Source organism: Poecile atricapillus, chromosome 3, assembly GCF_030490865.1.
Source record: "Poecile atricapillus isolate bPoeAtr1 chromosome 3, bPoeAtr1.hap1, whole genome shotgun sequence".
Lineage (NCBI taxonomy): Eukaryota > Metazoa > Chordata > Aves > Passeriformes > Paridae > Poecile > Poecile atricapillus.
Genome location: NC_081251.1, coordinates 58,824,619 through 58,842,748, shown reverse-complemented (window position 1 = coordinate 58,842,748; position 18,130 = coordinate 58,824,619). Strand labels below are relative to the sequence as shown.

The following is an 18,130-nucleotide window of genomic DNA, read 5'->3' as shown; positions in this document are numbered from 1 at the left end:
TAAGTGGTAATTTGGTACAATCATTTGCTGCAATTCCTAACAGTGTGTCAGGTGGCTGACCTCAGATTAGCAAAAGGCATGGTCCTCTAGACTGGAATTTAGTAGCTCTGCATTTATCCTCACCCCTACAATTCACATAATGATCCTAAATCTCTTTTCTAAAGTGATTTGCAATCATGACACTTGTGAAAAGTGGCTGCATAAAAGTGATAGTTTTATTAAATCTTATCATATAGGAGACTAAAGTTTGCAGAGCTAGGCCACTCCTACATTCATATTCTGCTCAGTACTTTTCCAACACCTGTGTCCAGGTCTGGGGTCCTCACCCTGAGAAAAACTTAGACCTGTTAGAACAGGTGCAGAGCAGGGCCACAAAGGTGATCCAAGGGCTGAAGCACCTCTCCTATGAGGAAAGGCTGAGAGAACTGGAGTTGTTCAGCTGGAAAAGAGAAGCACTTGAAGGGGGCCTAGAAGAGAGCTGGAGAGGGACTTTTTGCAAGAGCATGTAGTGACAGGACAAGGGAGGGTGGCTTCAAACTGAAAGAGAGCAGGTTTAGATTAGCTACTAGGCAGAAATCCTGTACTGAGGATTGTGAGACACTAGAGCAGGTTGTCCAGAGAAATTGTGGGTGCCCCATGCCTGGAAGTGTTCAAGGCCAGCTTGGACAGGGTTCTGAGCAACCTGGTCTAAGTGGAAGGCATCCCTGCCCATATCTGGAGAGATGGAACTGGAACATATTTAAGTTTCCTTCCAAACCAGGCCATTCTATGATTCTATGACACTCATAAAATTAAAAGCAGATACTGCTTTCTATCAAACTATCAGCACTATTATGACAAAAGGCAGAAGAAAAGACAACTAGAAGGGACAAATGGGGTAAATATTTTCATATGGTTTTTTTTTGTTTGTTTTTTGGTTTTTGTGGGTTTTTTTTGTAGCTGCCCTTCACACAGCTTGCACTGCCACCCATAAAGTAAAAGTGTGCATTTGTGACACCTCTCTTGCATGGGCCCAGCACCAAAGTGCTGACTGTGTGCTTGCTCTCACCTCATGTGTCTGATGTGAGAGAGGATGAGGAGGAGCTGAGCCAGTCGTCTGTGTTGCTGCTGCAGAGAAAGACCTGACTTGGCCATTAAGTGTATCAGAGTGTCTGTGATTTTGTCCAGGACACGGTGAATATAGTCTTTCTCTTCCAGAGATTTCAAGGTGCTGGAAAGAAAGGTGTACACACCTAGAGTAGGAGGGAGAAAGAAAACAAACAAACCACAGACAAAAGTTACTTTGATGGACTCAGAGTTGCCCAAGGTATCCCCTGTGGCACCTCTTAAACTGTGTTATCCCATGGGGTCTGACTGTGGGCCAGCTTTCTTGCTTGGCAGCCAGGTTGCTGCTCTGAATGACCCTGGAGCATGGATTTGGGCACTGTGGGGAAAGCAGGAGGAGGAAGACAATGCCACTTCCCTGCCTGGATCCCACCAAGGTCTGTACCAGATGCTGGGTGACACCTGCAGCTAGACCCACCTGTGAGCTGTGCTCTTCTCTTGGCCACTTGGCTCTGAAACCTTGAGGAGGTGCTGTTCCCCCTGAGAACTCTGCAATACTTACCAACCAACCCACGCTTTCAGCGGCTTTTGACATTTTCCCTACTGTTTAATATTTGATTTTTAATGATTTTCTAGTCAATCTAGAACTGAATCATGTTACTATGAAACATGTAAACAAAACCAAGGTTTTTTTATGGACATTTGCCTCAAAAAATTCCTCCCAACCAAGCAAAAGCCTTGAAGGGTGCACTCCTTCACCTGCAAAACTGATTCTCCTTTAAAAACCATGTCCAAATCAACTTGTGCAAATTTAGCTGTCTTGAATTGCTTACTGCTGAAAGTGAGCAGCCTGAAAGATTGTACCAGATAAAATTTTTTTCCAGAGGACGAAACACTTTAAAACTCCCCCTCCAACAGCCCCTCTACATCATCTACGAGAGCCTCTACTCTGGGCATAAGAGTTTTTCTAATAGTAAATCTTGGGAGCATGAAGCACATCAGTTTTCAAAATGGGAAAGTCTAAATTATTTTGGGATGGTTTATCTTGATTTTTTTTTTCTGGACAACACCACACAGCCAATGTGAATCAGGTCACAAACAATACTGTGCTGCCAAAAGAGAGCTGTTGCATTCAGCATCAGTTTTTAAATCTTTTGGACTGAACCAATAACTCTAAACAGGTCGTATTGCCATAATCTAGTCCTGAGAGGTTTAAGATGTACATACGGTAATACAATTAAACTGGCTTCATCATAGAGGGTTCATCATCCTGAGTCTATAATATATATATGATATAAATTATATAATATCTATAATATCTATAATATCTATAATATCTATAATATATAATCCTGTGCTTTGGCCCTTCTGCATCAACTCACAGAGCCAAGAAGAGATCTGGATTTTGTCCTTGGAAAAAAATGGTTTCTGGAATAACATTTTGTTTTGCTTTTCTTTAAAGCATCGTATATAACAGCATATGGAATACAGGTAGTACTATTAAGAATAAAAGACACACAGACACTAGCATGCACACAAAGACAGACATGCTATAGCTTGCTTTCACTGTTTGCAGCCTTGGGGCTACTGCTGGATGTGAAGATACTTTGCTGTGCATCTGAACAGTCAGGGAGCTGAGATTTTTTTAGCATCTTGGCCTACCTCATCTCCTCACATCATCTGGATACTTCAAGGACCTAGAACTACTGTAACCTGCAAGTAGCTTTTATGATTTGGGGTGTTGTGTACTAAAAGGAACTGTAAATGTGTTTGTGAATGTGTCTCTGAGAAACAGTAAGCAAGAAACTGCTTTAAAAAACCAAAAGGATAACTCAAACATAGTACAACTTCTGAAAATCATCAGTCAAAGTTCTTAATTCTGGTAATGGTATTGCTTCAAATTTGATATAGATAGATAGATAGTACAGTGGTCTCTTTTCTCACAGACTCTTTCATAGCTATTATTATTTTTACTGAAATTCACAAACAGAAACTGGTCCTGGGACTTTTCTCAGCAGAACCTTTCTCAGCTGACTCTGAACCACCCTCACATATACCTGTCAATAGCTTGATAGCTTAACACCTACCTGTAGGGCAAAAATCTTAAATATTACTGGCAAAACACAATACACTAGAAGGAAATACTAATCTCATAAATGCACAGTGCCTCAAGAGAAGTTTACTTCAGCTACAAGAACCTATTGTCCTCTTTCAGCAATATCCCATAGCTTCATATTACTGAAACCAGTAAAAGAAAAGAATCTTTCAGGAGGAATTTTTTCTCACCTAGGTCTAGTCTAGAAGCTATTAAAAATTGTAAATCAAAAAAGAACTCCCCAGTAACTGTAGAGAATTCAGGCAACTGCCAGTCAATAACTGCCAAGGAAAATTATGTTTAGTTTTCCTTTCTACATCCTCAGAGTGATTGCTCTTGCCCCAGGCCACTGATCAGAGATTTGCCAAAAAACACATGATGGCTATCACACACCCATACACGTCCAAGCAGAGTACTCAAATAAGGGTGCAGAAAATTGCCTTAGCAAAGTGAAATTTAACAGTCTCCAAGGCCTTTCCAAGCCTAAGTTGAATAGCTACCAGGTTTATTTCCAGCTCTTTCTGTAGGTCAGTGCTGTAAAACCTAACAGGTACAAGAACAGAGAAAGCACCATGCTACAGCCAAGCAAGGCCTGTTGGTCCATGCCCATAACAAATACCAGAACATATCTCTCATCATATATATATATATGTATATGTATATGTATATGTATATGTATATGTATATGTATATGTATATGTATATGTATATGTATATGTATATGTATATGTATATGTATATGTATATGTATATGTATATGTATATGTATATGTATATGTATATGTATTTGTTGCATGTTTCTGTAGAAGAGAATGCCCTCAACATGTTTTCAAGACAGGCTGAGGTATGAGGAAATTCATCTCCGTACCATGCACTCCTGGAACCATCCAGGCCCCAGAAATAAAGAAATACATAAGAAGCACAATTTAACAGGAACTGAAAAACATCAGGAAAAATGAAAAACAAGCAGTCACGTGGAACAATGTATCACGTGGAACTGGAGGTCTCCAGGATGCATTAAATCAGCCAAATCTTTCCATCTCTGTGGACTAACCAGCTAACTAATTAGGTAAATCAGCTGCTAAGGCAGATATGACCTACATCTTCATGCCCAAAATTACTGTTTACCCAAATTTACCCAAAGCCTGTTGCTTTTCCACATAGCAGCACTCCTCCAATACACAAAAGTAAAACATCTAGCATCATGTAGCCCTTTCATGATTCTAATACCTATTTTCCGATGTTAAGGAACAGCTGAATGTGGTTTTCAAAAATGCTACCTTGCTTTTTTAGTCAAAAGATTTATTGCAGCAGTTTTAGAGTGGCACGTTAGAGTGGTCAGTTGTTTAGCTGGACATAATGATGTCCTTGCTGTTACTTTGGTATCTCAGGAGAACTGTGGAAGTAGTGTAAGCATCTACCTTGCTTTACAAACAAAGCCTTCCATCTTTTCCACAGGCACTGAGGAAAACTTAAAAAAAAAAAAAAAATTGCATTTTGTCCAAAACCACATGGAAAAGGAGTGTTAAGATATTAAACAGCCTTGAAGGATGCTGCAAAATCAGAAATGTCCAACAAAAGCAATAAACAACACTACTTCATGTGAAGAGACTAGCAGATGTCCAAGGATTTAATAAAGAAATGTTTGTGTACACTCAGTGAATTAAATCCACACAAAGCTTTAGAATGCAAATGCAGACTGCTTTTAAACATGAGATGTAGCATAATTAGCCCTATTTGTTTAATTAATCCACTTGTTTAAATAATTTTGAGATCTGCTGGTTTAATCACATGCGTATATAATACAGACAGCATAATAAGCCAAAAATTCATTGTGCATTTATCTGCTGTTTCTTTAGTAGAAGATTTGTGAATATTTACATATGCACTCACAGAAAGAAATCAGGTTAGGGTAGGTTTGGAGGTCATCTAGTTCATCCTCTTACTCAAATAGTGGTATTTTCAGGGTTAGATCAAGCTGCCTGGAGTTCTGTTCAGCTGAGTTCTGAGTATTTGCAAGGATTGAGATCCTACCATCCTTCTGGCCAACCTTTTCCAATGCTAAACCTCTCACTGGGTGGTTTTTGTTCTGTTTATCTGGTCGGGATCTCCCTTGCTGAGGTTTGTCTCCATTGCAGATTGTCCTTTCCTCTTGTGCCTCTGAGAAGGGTCCAGCCCTGTCCCCATGGCCCTGGCTCCATGACCTGCTCTTCAGCTCTGGGGGCTGCACTGAGACCCTTCTTTACCTTCTCTTTCCCTGGGTGAACCAACTCAGCTCTCTCAGCCGCGTGCTTCAGAGCACATCATGTTTCATATCTGTCCAACACTTTATGTAAGGAGGTTGGCTACATTCTGTGAAGTAAAGCATCTCCTGAAGATATTTTAGAGGATAGTGATGATAGGTGATGATAGACATACATTCTGTGACCATATATACATAGAGTTTACAGTGGTCCCATCTCTCTTATGTGCAGAAGGAATTTTGCCTCTCATTTTCACTGACTTCACTTGCTCTATATATATATTATTTTTTAATTTTTTTAAATATTTTATTTTTTTACTATTTTTCCTTAGGGGAATATTGTAACAAAAAATCCCATTAACAGAGTGAGATGTGCATATGAGATAGTTGGTGATGCCTGGCAGGGCTTTGTCTGAATAAAAAATTTAGTTTTATGGATCAACATAAAATAAATACAACGTAGGCACAAAATTTCTCTAGAGAATGACTTAAATTCTTCATGTTCAAACATCTAATTTGTTTTATTCAAACTTCCAGTTCTATTTTTTTCTAATTCAAATTTTTATAATTTTTTATTCAAAATTTTTATAAATCAATTACATGTTCTGGATTTATTTAAGAAGTTAATTACCTTTGAATATTTTAGCTTAAATTCTGGAGGAGCATCACTTTCCAGGAAGAATATTTAACTCTAGGAAATATTCTGTTATAATTATCAGGGCAATAAAAGGAAAATAAAATGTCAAACAGTAATTACAATTGTCATACCCAGGCAACTAAGGTAAGAACAATAGCCCTTCATTCCTAATATGCCACTTGCTTGCCTCAAATGTTACTTTTTGGCACTTGGTTACAACCATAAGACCTGAACCACATTCATATCTCATAGAAAAGACATAAAGCATTTTATATTAGATAGTATAAATATATAATTTTGCTTGAGCTTTGAGGAAACCACATCCAAGCTTCCATAAAGTGCCGGATCAATAAACCAACATCTGCTGCGTTTACAGTTAGCCTTTGATGGGAATATCCTAAATTTGTTTTTCCTGAAATTTGGGCAAGTGATCTGTTAGACAAAAAGGACACAGAGCCTTCCACATCTGTTTTCTCTAGAGGGCGGTACCATCTACAGGTTCAAATGCGACAGGAAAAGTTTTACAAGTGGGTAAATCCTCAGCATTGGGAAACTGGCATCCTTGGTCACCAGCTAACAGCTTAGCAGAGAATTGTGTCTAAAATTTTTACTTTGGTGCCTACATTATCATTTTAGATGTCTGTCATTTCCATGAGAACACCATGGGTCTCATTTCTGAATATAAAAAACAAATTGTCTGGAGATTTTTTCTCATTTCAAACAGAAAAGAGTCCTCTGGTGTGCAACAGAAGTTTTCTGTCACATGCTTCAAATAAAATCTGCTTATTTCAATCATCTCACATAAAATTCAAATAATCTAACCTTACATATTTATATCTGTAACTTTACTTACACTTGTTATCTAGTCATCTATATTTGAAGTGTACTTCAGGATGAGATTTACAGCCAAAAACTATAAAGTAAGTAGAAAGTGATTGCATCAGTTTTAGATGCCTATAATTTAATATAAACTAAACCATGATAAACTCAACCACATTTTTGCCCTTATTTCCTTTTATTTTGCCATCACCTAAGCACTGCAGTTAAGCATTGCCTTTGGGTGCCCTATGTGTGGTCCCAGCTACTTCAGGGTCTTGTAAGCAGAGTTTTAAGACCTGCCAGAATCTGGTTCAAAGCACTTCTCTGGCCACTCCCCATATCAGCTGCACACAGTGTGTCATCTACTCACTGCATCCATTTTCTGGGTCCCATCTATGTCACCAGACAGGTTCGACTGATTCCACCCCTCCCTGGTGGTCCTGCCTGCATCTGTGTTGAAAACCCATTTCCATTGCTGCTGTCTCAAAATGAAAATGCCATTAAGGACAGCAAGTAGCGTTCAACGACATGCAGAAGCAGTCACAAGTGCCACGAGTGACAGCAAAGCACAGGACTTACCAGAATTGAGCAGGATGATGGACTTAAGGCACACGAATTCCTCCCCTTGGAGGTTCATCATGCGAAACCGAGCAGCAGTAGCCAGCAGCATGTCAAATATTTCCACCATGCCCTCTACACATTTCCCTTGATTCCTGTGTGAATACCATCAATGGGGAGACATTTACAGTTTTAACCTGCTGGTACCATGAGGTTTTCATCCCCTCAGACCAATACCCTCCAATTTGATTTTATCAGCTCAAGAGCAAGTATGTGACTTCCTACTCTGTGCACATTTGATATATGTGTGATTACAAAAACACTGTTCTTAGTGTTCCAAGTAGAATAAACACACTATGAAGTACTGTATTTCCAAAAAAAATCAATTTCAGGAACTCATCACAAAGGCATTATTGTGGTGGAACATTTTAAATTGACTCAACCAAATCTTTATATCAAGGAAAGATTGTTTTAAACTATGTTTTGGTTCATGTGTATGTGTTCTGCTTTTGTTACTTTGCTTCCTCTTTCTTTTGTTTTTTTCTCTTTAACTGAAATGGTCCCAGTTTTTACATTTCTCCCTCCCTAACCATTTGCACTTGTTTCTAGCTGGCTGAGCAAACTTTAATGATCCAACACACTTCTCTCAATGTTCAGCATCAACATAATTCCTCGTTAAAGAATAAGCTCAAGATTCATGAGCTCAAGAAGGATCTAGGAGGCCAAAATCATGTTTGTATGACTGATTAAAATGATCAGTTCACTCCACATATCAAGTAACTTTTTACATTGCAGGATTAAACTAAGCTGAAGTTTAGAACATCTCAAAGTCTTCATTAGTAATGGCAATTAACCATCTCCTTCTGCTCACAGTACTAGACATTCCCACTCACTAATTTTCATCTTGCCCACTCAACCTGAAGCTGAAGAATTAATGCAGATTGTAATTATTTTTTGTGAAAATTTAATCTGTAGATCTTTTGGTCATTTCCATTGCTACCTTTTACAAGAACTACCTACTTTTACTTCTACTAAGGTCTTTCTGGGTGAAATTGTAATATATGACTTAATGAGTCATGTGATCTGTTTTGAAATATAATACTTTTTAGATATGGCTTTCATAAACAAAATTAGGAAGATCATTGCTACAGGGAAATGCAAAAGAAATTTCAAATGAACAGACTGATTTATAGCATGAAAAAGATTGAGCATGTCCTAATTCCATTGTGACTAGAAACCTACCAGCACAGAGACACCTGCTTCAAGTCTTAACACAATTGTGCTTTTGAGAACCTGTAGCTGATGTCTGAACCCACAGCAGACCCTCAGACAAAGCATTCTGATTCATATTCCCTTCTGATTGCAGACTGTGAAGCTTCCTTGCACTTTCCAAGGCATCAGGGCAAGTTTCAATGCTTCTGATACAATATATTTGCCCAACACTATAGAAAGATTAATTTCCTCTCTATAGAGTTTAGTGCAGAGGACTAAAATCCTTTAATTATACCTTTAAATAATACCCCAGTAAAAGTTTTTTTATTAATTTAGTATTTCAGAATTTTGCAGAAATGAAAAGTTCCCTTGGATCAAAAGACAAATGATCCATATTAAAAAACCTCACATCTTCATGTCTGACTGTGATATTTGTTTGGTTCCTAGAACCCATAAAAACTACTGCCGCCAGCTTTCAAAACATTTCAAATATTACAAAGTCTAAACAAATTCCAAAATTTGCATGTCTAAGACCAGAGGAAAAAAAAAGAAACAGGAAGCTGTTTGTAAAATCAGACCATTTAACATGCCTTATGGTGCCTCCTAAGGCAGACATTTTGATAGCAAATAAGAATTATTCCCAACCTACAACAGACTGTAGTTTACAAAATCAATATTCCAATTGTGATTCTCATGCTGACAAGTACAACCTCTGGACAAAAACCCCTAACCCAGCAACACATATTCCATGTGCTTAAATCAACATGTGTGCCTCTTTCCCATCAACTGAATTCATATGACAGAGGATTAATAAAAATTATATAAACTTAAGAAATTCTAAATAGTTCCTAATCTCTTTTGCTTTGCTATCTGCTGTGTATGTGAACGACCAGGTTACTCCATAAGAGGAAAAAAAAAAATAATATCTCTTTAGGTAATGTATTTTAGGTGGTTATATACCCAGCTTTAGGTATTCATGTGTGCAAGGAATGACCTAGAAATTTGTGCTTTATTTTCGGAGGTAGGAAGCAGATCCAGCTCCATTGATATCAACAGGAACTGCAGGAACTAAGTATCTTTGCAATACAAGGTTCTGTTATAATTATTTTATTATTTACGCTACAACAATTATTTTCTTTGTCATAGAAAACAAAAAACAATCTGAAACTGGAATCTGCAGTTCTCCTCAACTGCCTTCTAACTTTCTAACATAAACTGGTAATACCATCATATCTTCACAGTAATGTGTCCACTTGATAAGGAGGCATATCTGGGAAAGCCTAGAGAACTTTCCTGAAGGACAAATTAGCAACAGATTTAACAATTATCTTTATCCTACCATCTTGCTTTTGTCTTTGTGTACTCTCATCTTACTGAAGACAAAAAAAGCTTGTTTACTGCAAAGCTTCACAGTGCATTCTCAGAAGAATCCTTTAAATTTGGCTATTGGGAAATGTTTAGGAAAGTTTAATTTGAATTAAAGGTCTTAAGTGACTGCATAAAAGTACTATGTGCATTAACTTTAGCATGTCTATAGAATCACAGCAACATCCAGGCCAGAGGGCAATTCAGAATTACTTTAGTCCAGCCTCCCACTCAAAGTGGGGTCAGCTCACTCGAGGCTTTATGAAGTGCTTGTCTTGAAAATCTCCAAGGATGGAGACTGCACAACCTCTCTCAGCTTAATTATTTTCATCATCATGCTTTTTTCCTCCTCTACATCCAGTCAATACCTCCTCTGCTTCAATTTATTACTCCCATTTCTCAGTCTCCCAGCAGGCATTTTAATAAAAAGCCTTGATAACCTCCTTGTGGACTGTAGGTTATGTAGACTTAGAAGCCCTTTCTCGTCCAGGCAGAACAAATTCACTTCTTCCAGCCACAAGGCATGGGGTCTGGCCTTGGTGGCTCTCCACTATGTTTACTGGGGTTTATTAATATATTTCTTTTAATAACTGGATAAGGTATTCCAGATAATGAGTGCCAAATAAAAGCAGGATAATGGCTTCCCTCCCTCTAATGGCTATGCTACTACTGATAGTGGTAGCAGTACCAGGGCTATTCCACTGTATGTAGGAATAAGAATCTAGTTTTTATTTAAGTCTTGGGAAAAACCTAGACACCAGGAATGCCTTTAACAGAAGCACAGGATCAAGGAAAAATTAATAATGAAGGGTGCTTGGGTGAAGGGAACAGGGACTCAAGGACTCAATGGATGTTCTCATTAAACTTTTCATTCATTTCAGGGAAATGCTAAAGACAGATGCACCCATCAAAACAAATTCTGACTTTTTGTTATCTCTCTTTCTTCTTTTACCATGGTACTTCATTTGATGGAAAGGGACTGCCAAGAACAGATGGGATGCACAAGGCTAGGAGAGGGAATATCAGCTTCAAAAGTGGACTTAGTAACTTGGTGATGAAGCCTCTAAGCGAGGCTTGGCACAGGATGTGCTCCTAAGCCTAAATGTAGGTTAGGAAACGTAGGAAAGAAAAGCTGCAAGGATAATATTCACATCCCCAGTTAGAAAAGAGGGTATTCACAGACTTAACTCAAATGCCTGTGCTCTGACACAAGAGGAGAACAGTAAGTCTGTACACAGACTTCCAAACAATAGATGATCCTTATATACATTAATGTAGTCTATATAAACTAGTTATATTAATAGACACCGGTAGAAACCTTCTTCTCCTATGTAAAGCAAAGCACTGAAACAACTTAAGGAAGAGGGATGTCAGGAAAGCTCCATTTGCAAAGATTTAAGACCAAATCAAGAACATTTACTGGGATGCCTTCAATACTGGCAGACAGTTTTATGTATAATGCCCAGACAAGTATTATAGGGCTACTTAACTTACAGAGGATTCCACCTTTTCTCAATGCTGTGCTTTATCAGTCATTAAAAGATGAGAAAATCGTTGTCAGCAGAAAACTTTACTTCAGACCATCCTGCACTTAACCAGTAATACCAAGGGATTGTGGAAAAGGTTAGGGAAAAGTAAGCAGGAAAAAATTAAAATCTGAAAAAAATTAACCCCAAAGCTCTAGAACAAAACAGCAATCTGAAAAGAAGTCACAGAGAAAGGCAGAAACCACCAAGTGTAAAGTAAATCACAGTGTCCGATGCAAATCCTGCTGATAAAGGGAATATAGTTCTGTCAGTATCCAGGAGGTTAAATATCATTTTGCTTTGGAAAAAAATGTTGCTTTGTTCACAGCAATCAAGCTTGCACCTTTACACAAATCAGTCAATAAGTGGTAGGTGGTCATGAAGGTGTGAGCTACAGAAAGGGACCAATTAATTATATACAGGGCTTGTTCTACAGTCCCGTTTTGTTGTTTTCAGTGTGGTTTTTAGTTTGGGGATTAGAGGATTTTTTAACTGACTTGTTCATAAGCCTTCAGATACAGCGACATCTTTTGCTCATCCCATTTCTCCCTGAATACTGGCTTTAAATTAACACACCCTGGGGAGCTTCATAGACTACAGTCGATGGTTGGTATTATAACCTGCTCTTCCAGAGTGTACTGTTAAGAGCCCATTGTTTCTTATTCAGTATAAGCTTAAGAACAAATATTTTTCAGTCAGTTGCTGGCTAAAACATATTCAAAAGTTATAAAATTAGTCCAAGATTTAAAAGTCATCATTGAAAAATATTTGCAATCAATATGAAGTAGCACACTTATCAATATAAAAAAAAAAAAAAAAAAATCTATTTTAATGTTATTTTCACCTATAGTTAGTCACAGATTACCAGAGCTGTTGATATTGCATGAATTGTCTGGAAATCATCTAGTTCAGAGGCCCTGCTCAGGCCTACATATCGTTGGGTTTTCAGTATCTCCAAGGACTGAGACTCCAAAACATCTTGTCCTGTCACTGAGAAGAATCTTCCTCTGCCATCTTTACTTCCCCCCACTCCATTAAATATTTATCAGAGTCTTCTCAGATTCCCCTTGTATGGGAGTTGTTCCAGTCCATTCTTTGTGGCCCATCACTGGCCTCAGTCCAGTATGTACATGTCTGTTTTGTTCAGGGTAGCTCAGAACTAGACACAGCACTCCAGATTTGCCACAGTATGTCTAAGCAGTCAGAGAGCATCCCCTACCTCCAGGTGCTGCTAAAGCTTTTCCTAAGGCAGTCTGGGAGGAGAGAACTGCTGCCTCAGAGGGCACCCAGTTGTGCTGAATTCTCAGAAAGTTTATGAAGTTTCCCCCACCACGGTGTCCTGAAGGCAATTCTGTATTTTTGTGCATGCACATACTTAGGGAGGTTCCCTACTAAGAGGTTTTGTTATTATGTCTTTCCTGTCCTCATCATCCTGGTTTACATCTCCCTCACCAGGTTGGCCAGCCTGTGGAAATCATGATTTTCCCCACTTTATGGTATGGATTTCTTTTCCTAGACATCCTTGATGCCCACAGCAGGTTCCCTGATGAAATAGTTGAATCCCTGCCGTTGACACCAGCTATACAAGCAATGTTGCCTTGCAGGATCTGCCCCTTCTCCTCAGCAGCCCCCATGGACTGCACCACCTGGGCTCCCACATGCTTGACACTTGTTTTCAGAGCCAGGTAGCCAGTGAAGTGTCTTTCCTGACTGGAAGACCAGAGGATCATCCACCTAGGCAAATAGGGTAAGAGTAATACTCTGTACATTTGAGCAGCTGTCAGTCAGGTCAGAAACACAGAGACAATTAGCTACCAAATAACTTTAAAAGATTTTTCTCTTTGGAAAATATAATGTGAAATTATCACACAAATATGCCAGGTGGGAAAAAAAGTCCCTAAAATGCTGGTATGATAGTTCTCAGAAAACTGATTACTCTTTGGTCACATTTAAGACATTTAGATTAGAAAATTATTATGAAGGCTCTCCATTTGGAATAACAGAGCTAAAGTAATTGGCCAAATAAAAGTAATTCTGATTTACAGGAGGGCCTTTTCCAGTTTGATTTATATTCAGTCTGAGTCACCATACAGCCAAAAAAACATTTCAAAATTCTCTCCATATCAGAAATGCAGAGAAAGTTTGATTTTGGAATTAACAACATCACAGTACAATGTGACCTAGAACTGGGGCCTGAGCTTCCAAGGTCAGGGTTACTAGATGAACAAGTAATCTCATAATTTGTGTAGGGACTATCTTGAATCCAGAATTATTACATTTTTTTTTACAACTTCTTTTCTGTGCCTACAAATCCCCCTGGGAATCTATCATCTGAAAACTGTGAAGATGTGAAGATCATAATGAGAGGGGGCTTTCTTTTTTTGTCTTTTTTTAAGAATTCATCACTTTGAACATCACCCAGCACTTCCCCAGAGTCTGGAAAGATCTTCCTGATTTTACATTTAAGTTGTTTGAGTTACAGAATTGGGTAGTCTTTGAATTTTGCTCAAAGAGACAGTAAAGACTGATTCACAATAAAGTAATTTTTCATACTTTTCTGTCTCTTGTAATAGTTCAGAGTTTTTTCATTCTAAAGGGTCTGCAGTATAATAATACATCTCAAAATTCAACCCTACAGTGAAAGATGAAAGAGTAATTAAATTATTTCAAGAGATTCCATAACTCTACAAGTGAATCCAGTCAGCTCTATCAAGTAAGTAGCCTAATGACAAGATGATATTTTGAGCTGGGTTTTCTGGATGGAATCCTTTGCTGTTAAAGATGTGATGAAAAGTAAATGTACAGCTGTTTTTCAAATCCATTTTGAAGGGAAAATTAAGATATACTTGTTGCCTATGGACTTCTGCCTTTTGAAATAAATACAAGCAGGTCACGAAGGAAGCATTCTTAGTGAAGCACTTGGGATCACTTTCCTTCAATTGTTCTAATAAATCAATGGGAATTAATACATCCACAATTTCACATGAAGTGTTGTGCTCTTACTGAAGTGACAGACAAGTGTGGTGTCCTCAGACATTTGGAAGATTTTACAAGTTGAGGGACTGGAAAAGCATACTCAGATTTCATCTTGATGCTTTTCTGTTGTATCTAATTTAATGTTTATCAAAATATCTGCACAAAGAACTTAAAAGATTCTTTTCAGATATAGTGAGAAAAGTTGGAAAAAGAGCCATGAAAGACATGAAAGTAAATTATTCAGCTACCCTGTCACAGAGTGAACGCTGGTTTTTACTATTTGTGTTAGTTGCAGTTTAAAGAGATTCAGTTTCCTGCCATTGCTCAATACCAAAGTCAATAAAAGGAAAATTCTTCTATTTAGAGGCAATGAAAAATCTTCATCAAGCACTGGAAGTGGAAGTAAGTTTCCAAACTAAAACGAACCCTAAAAAACAGACTAGCTTTCTCCATAAAAAGAAGGAAAATGCCTGAGGGAAACACAGAAATACTGACTACATTGAAGTGAAATTTTGTAAGTCCCTAGATAGATTTCTTTGCTACGAGAGATTTTTTACAATCATGATAAAAAAATAACAGTAGGAAGTAACATGAAGACAGCCATAATGTCTCATATCAAATGTATATTTAGCTGTGGGCTAAGCATACAGGCATTATTTGGATCTGCTCTTTTCAAGTGACTACCTCTAGCGCTGGGCTGGAAGAGATAATAGGTTGTGGATTACCACACATCTTCTCAACGTGCTCATGACTTTATATAAATCCCATCATCTTTGCTTTGTTCTTGTTCTTCTAATGAGTATCACAGGCAGAGAAGTCAGTACATTTAGTTAGTCTTTGTAGCAAAGCTCGTATCTCTATTTAATTGCCTATGCAACACCTCTGGGTACCTCTCCTATTCTCTCAGTATTACTGTCAAGACAAAGAAAATCAGAAAGGCACCGTTTTCCAAGCACGGATAAAGCACAGAATTAAACAGAGGAATGGCAATGATCTGTATAATTTCTACTTCCTGTTGCAAAGATTCTGGGGGGGGAAGGAAAGCTGCAGTCTCTGACTACTGGCAAACAAAGAACTGATGGTTCTGTAGAACTAATTGCTGATAACAGGGAGATGGAAAGATCAACTTAGAATGCTGTTTAGGAAGATCAGAATAATTATTCTCCTATATACATTCCATCACATTTTACATAAAATTTGGAACTTGTTTAATACTTTTTGGAAATTCAACGAGATGTCCGTCATTTACTTGCTTGTTCATTTCTTAAAGGACTTCAATGTATTCATGGCTTCCTCTTAGCAAAATGCACAGTGACTCTCTATCACTATGTCATATTCATTCAACTTCAGCCAATTCTCTTATTTAGATGTCATCCCATCAGTTTCTTTACTGTGGTCACCAGGCTTCCTTTTTAAAATGCAGCACTGAATTTCCCATTTTGCTGATACTGAGAATGTTTCAAGTGAGATTCAGCAATCCAGCTATTTCTATCATGAGTTTCTTTATATTTCAAGCCTTCAAGTAACCTGGGATCAGTATATCTGAATGCAACAAATCCTTCAAAAATATAGTAAAATATAACGTTCTTATTCCTGAAGAAACATTATGTTTTCTTCAAAATTATAAACAGTCTACTGCCAGGCCTGACAAATTTCAACCCTGGTCTAATGACACTTTTAAAGCCTAGTTTCTTGGGAACCCTCCAGACAGGAAACATCTGGTTTGTCCTACTAGAAACCTAAGCCTTTTCTTCTAAATTTGCCTTTTACAATATACTAATTTTCAAAAATAGAATATAAAATACTTGAATTTATTATTTGATTTTATTAGGTACTATACATTAATTGCAAGCACTGTGAGTGTGCCATTGTATTTCCTGATTGAGCCTGTTTTTCTAATCTATAATTATTGTGATTTGAGCATTTTAATAGCAGCAGTTGTACACTGTAAAAAATCTACCAGTCCTATGTAACTGACAGACTGTTAAAATTTCTGATTTTGAACTAAGACTCAAGTGTTTGGGTAATGCATTAACAGAATAAGAAAGGATGCATTACCTCACAAAATACACTGCCTAATTACAATGCAGACTGGGAACAAAAAGAGATAATGGGATTATATTCATCCACACAGAAGACAGCAGTCTACACATACTGTCAGCTTAATTGGTGTGCAATTATTTTCTTATAGGCAAAGAAAAAAATTTAAAAAGGAACATAGAATTAATAACTAAGGTCTGCTTTACAGATATTTTCAAGGACTCTTCCAAGTGTGAATTGTTGCAAAGGAAAGTTAAAGAAGTATTTATTTGAAAATGTAACTGGTTGACTTGCGTAGAATTAGAAAATACAGTTTCTAAAAGATCTTCAGAGACAAGACAAGCATATGTGTAATATGACCCAAGTAGGAGGAGTGAGATCGAAGAAGAAAGATCAGGCTTTTTCAAAGAACAGCAAAGCTAAAAGGTTATTTTTATGACATTTCAGATAGATGTTAACAAGACAAGACTGTATTTATCTAACCAAAAGGCAAAAAAGTTGTGTAACAAAATTTGGTGTGACCTAAGCTGTAGGAATAGATGTATACAAGCGACTACATATGTCAAAGATTCTAGCCAGAAAGAATCTGTTAGAATCAGGATAAGCCAGCATGATAAAATGAAAGGGGTGTTAAAACCTGCAACAGAATGATCACAGAGATCTAGAGGCATACACAAAGCATGGTAAAGCTCTGTATTAACAATATGGAATTTTCACTAAATACAGAAGTGTTGGATGGAACTTTGAGCAATGTGGTCTAGTGAAAGGTGTCCCTGCCCATGGAACTGGGGCTGGAACTAATGATCGTTCAGATCCCTTCCAACCCAAACCATTTCATGGTTCTATGAATACTTGGTGCAGTGGAAGGACATCATTGAGTGAAACAGGCTTTGAATCAGTGTCTCTCCTGCCCTCTCAAACCTGACAAACATATTTTTGCTCTATAATTTTCTCAAAAGCCAATTTGCCTAAATCAAATTAACACATCAAAATATTGCTAGCACTAATTAACTAGTAAATTAAGAGTTATTTAACTGATTAGCATATCAGTGTTTTTTAGAGTCAAGTAATTTATTATTTTACTTTCTGCAAATATCCCTACCAAATGGAGTGAGGCAAGTATATGATGACCTAGAAACACATTTCTTATTATTTGAAAATTAGTAGATGTAATTGATCTACATTTTTACAGTCTTAATTGAAACCCAGAAAACAAAGAGCCCTGAAGAAATATGTGTTTCTACTTGCATGTGATTGCTTTCTTTATTCCAACAGTTGACTTAAAACTGTGTGCCTCAACTGCTCAAACTCCATTTTACTGAGATCATGGGGATTTTAAGTTGAGGAAGACCAAAATTTCAAAATTATTTTAAAACTGTTGGGGTTTTTTGTGATGACTATACTTACATTTAGACAAGCAGATATTTTCTGTACCTAAAATAAGAATGTATTTCATACTCATCTAGTTCCACAGCTCACAGATCATTGTGCTTAAAAAGAGGAATAGGGTTTTTCCTAAGGCAATAAATATTTCTCTATTACTGTGAAATATTATGTTTTATCCTGTCAGGTGTTATCATATGAATTTTACTAATATGCTGAAAGTAAATCCTGGG

At 37.5% G+C, this 18,130-nt stretch overlaps 1 protein-coding gene across 1 annotated transcript in view; it reads right to left on the bottom strand.

The window, feature by feature from the left end:
* The window catches only part of ESR1 (estrogen receptor 1), a 161,132-nt gene that overhangs the window by 5,934 nt on the left and 137,068 nt on the right, over nt 1-18,130 (bottom strand). Inside the window, exons 7-8 of the mRNA XM_058835083.1 lie at nt 7,417-7,550; nt 1,049-1,232 (exon numbers count right to left, since the gene is read on the bottom strand). Coding sequence (XP_058691066.1) covers nt 1,049-1,232; nt 7,417-7,550 — 318 coding nt within the window. The remainder of the gene's footprint in view (nt 1-1,048; nt 1,233-7,416; nt 7,551-18,130) is intronic.